At 68.3% G+C, this 246-nt stretch overlaps 1 protein-coding gene across 1 annotated transcript in view; it reads right to left on the minus strand.

Annotated features, from left to right (window-relative positions):
- CBX6 (chromobox 6) overlaps positions 1-246 on the minus strand; it is a 6,171-nt gene that overhangs the window by 4,982 nt on the left and 943 nt on the right. Inside the window, exon 3 of the mRNA XM_077762132.1 lies at positions 165-231. Within this exon, the coding sequence (XP_077618258.1) occupies positions 165-231 (67 nt within the window). The remainder of the gene's footprint in view (positions 1-164; positions 232-246) is intronic.

Raw genomic sequence — 246 nt, forward strand, 5'->3', positions numbered from 1 at the left:
GCCAGGGGCTCGACGTGGGGCTCACAACCACCCCCTGCCCAGCAGGGGCCCCTCTGGAAAGGTCCGCCTGCCTGGGCAGCCGCGATCTGTCCCTCCCTCGCAGGCCTCGTGCTGCGCCAGGGCTAGGGGCCCGAGAGGGGGCTGCTGGGGCTGGGCCAGGTTACCTTCAGGAGGAAAGTTTTGGGTTTGGGTCCCCTCTTCTTGGGCCCATACAGCTCACGCTCCCTCTCCCTGCGGCCAAGAAAC

The sequence above is a fragment of the Crocuta crocuta genome, unplaced genomic scaffold (genome assembly GCF_008692635.1).
Source record: "Crocuta crocuta isolate KB4526 unplaced genomic scaffold, BGI_CrCroc_1.0 scaffold193, whole genome shotgun sequence".
Lineage (NCBI taxonomy): Eukaryota > Metazoa > Chordata > Mammalia > Carnivora > Hyaenidae > Crocuta > Crocuta crocuta.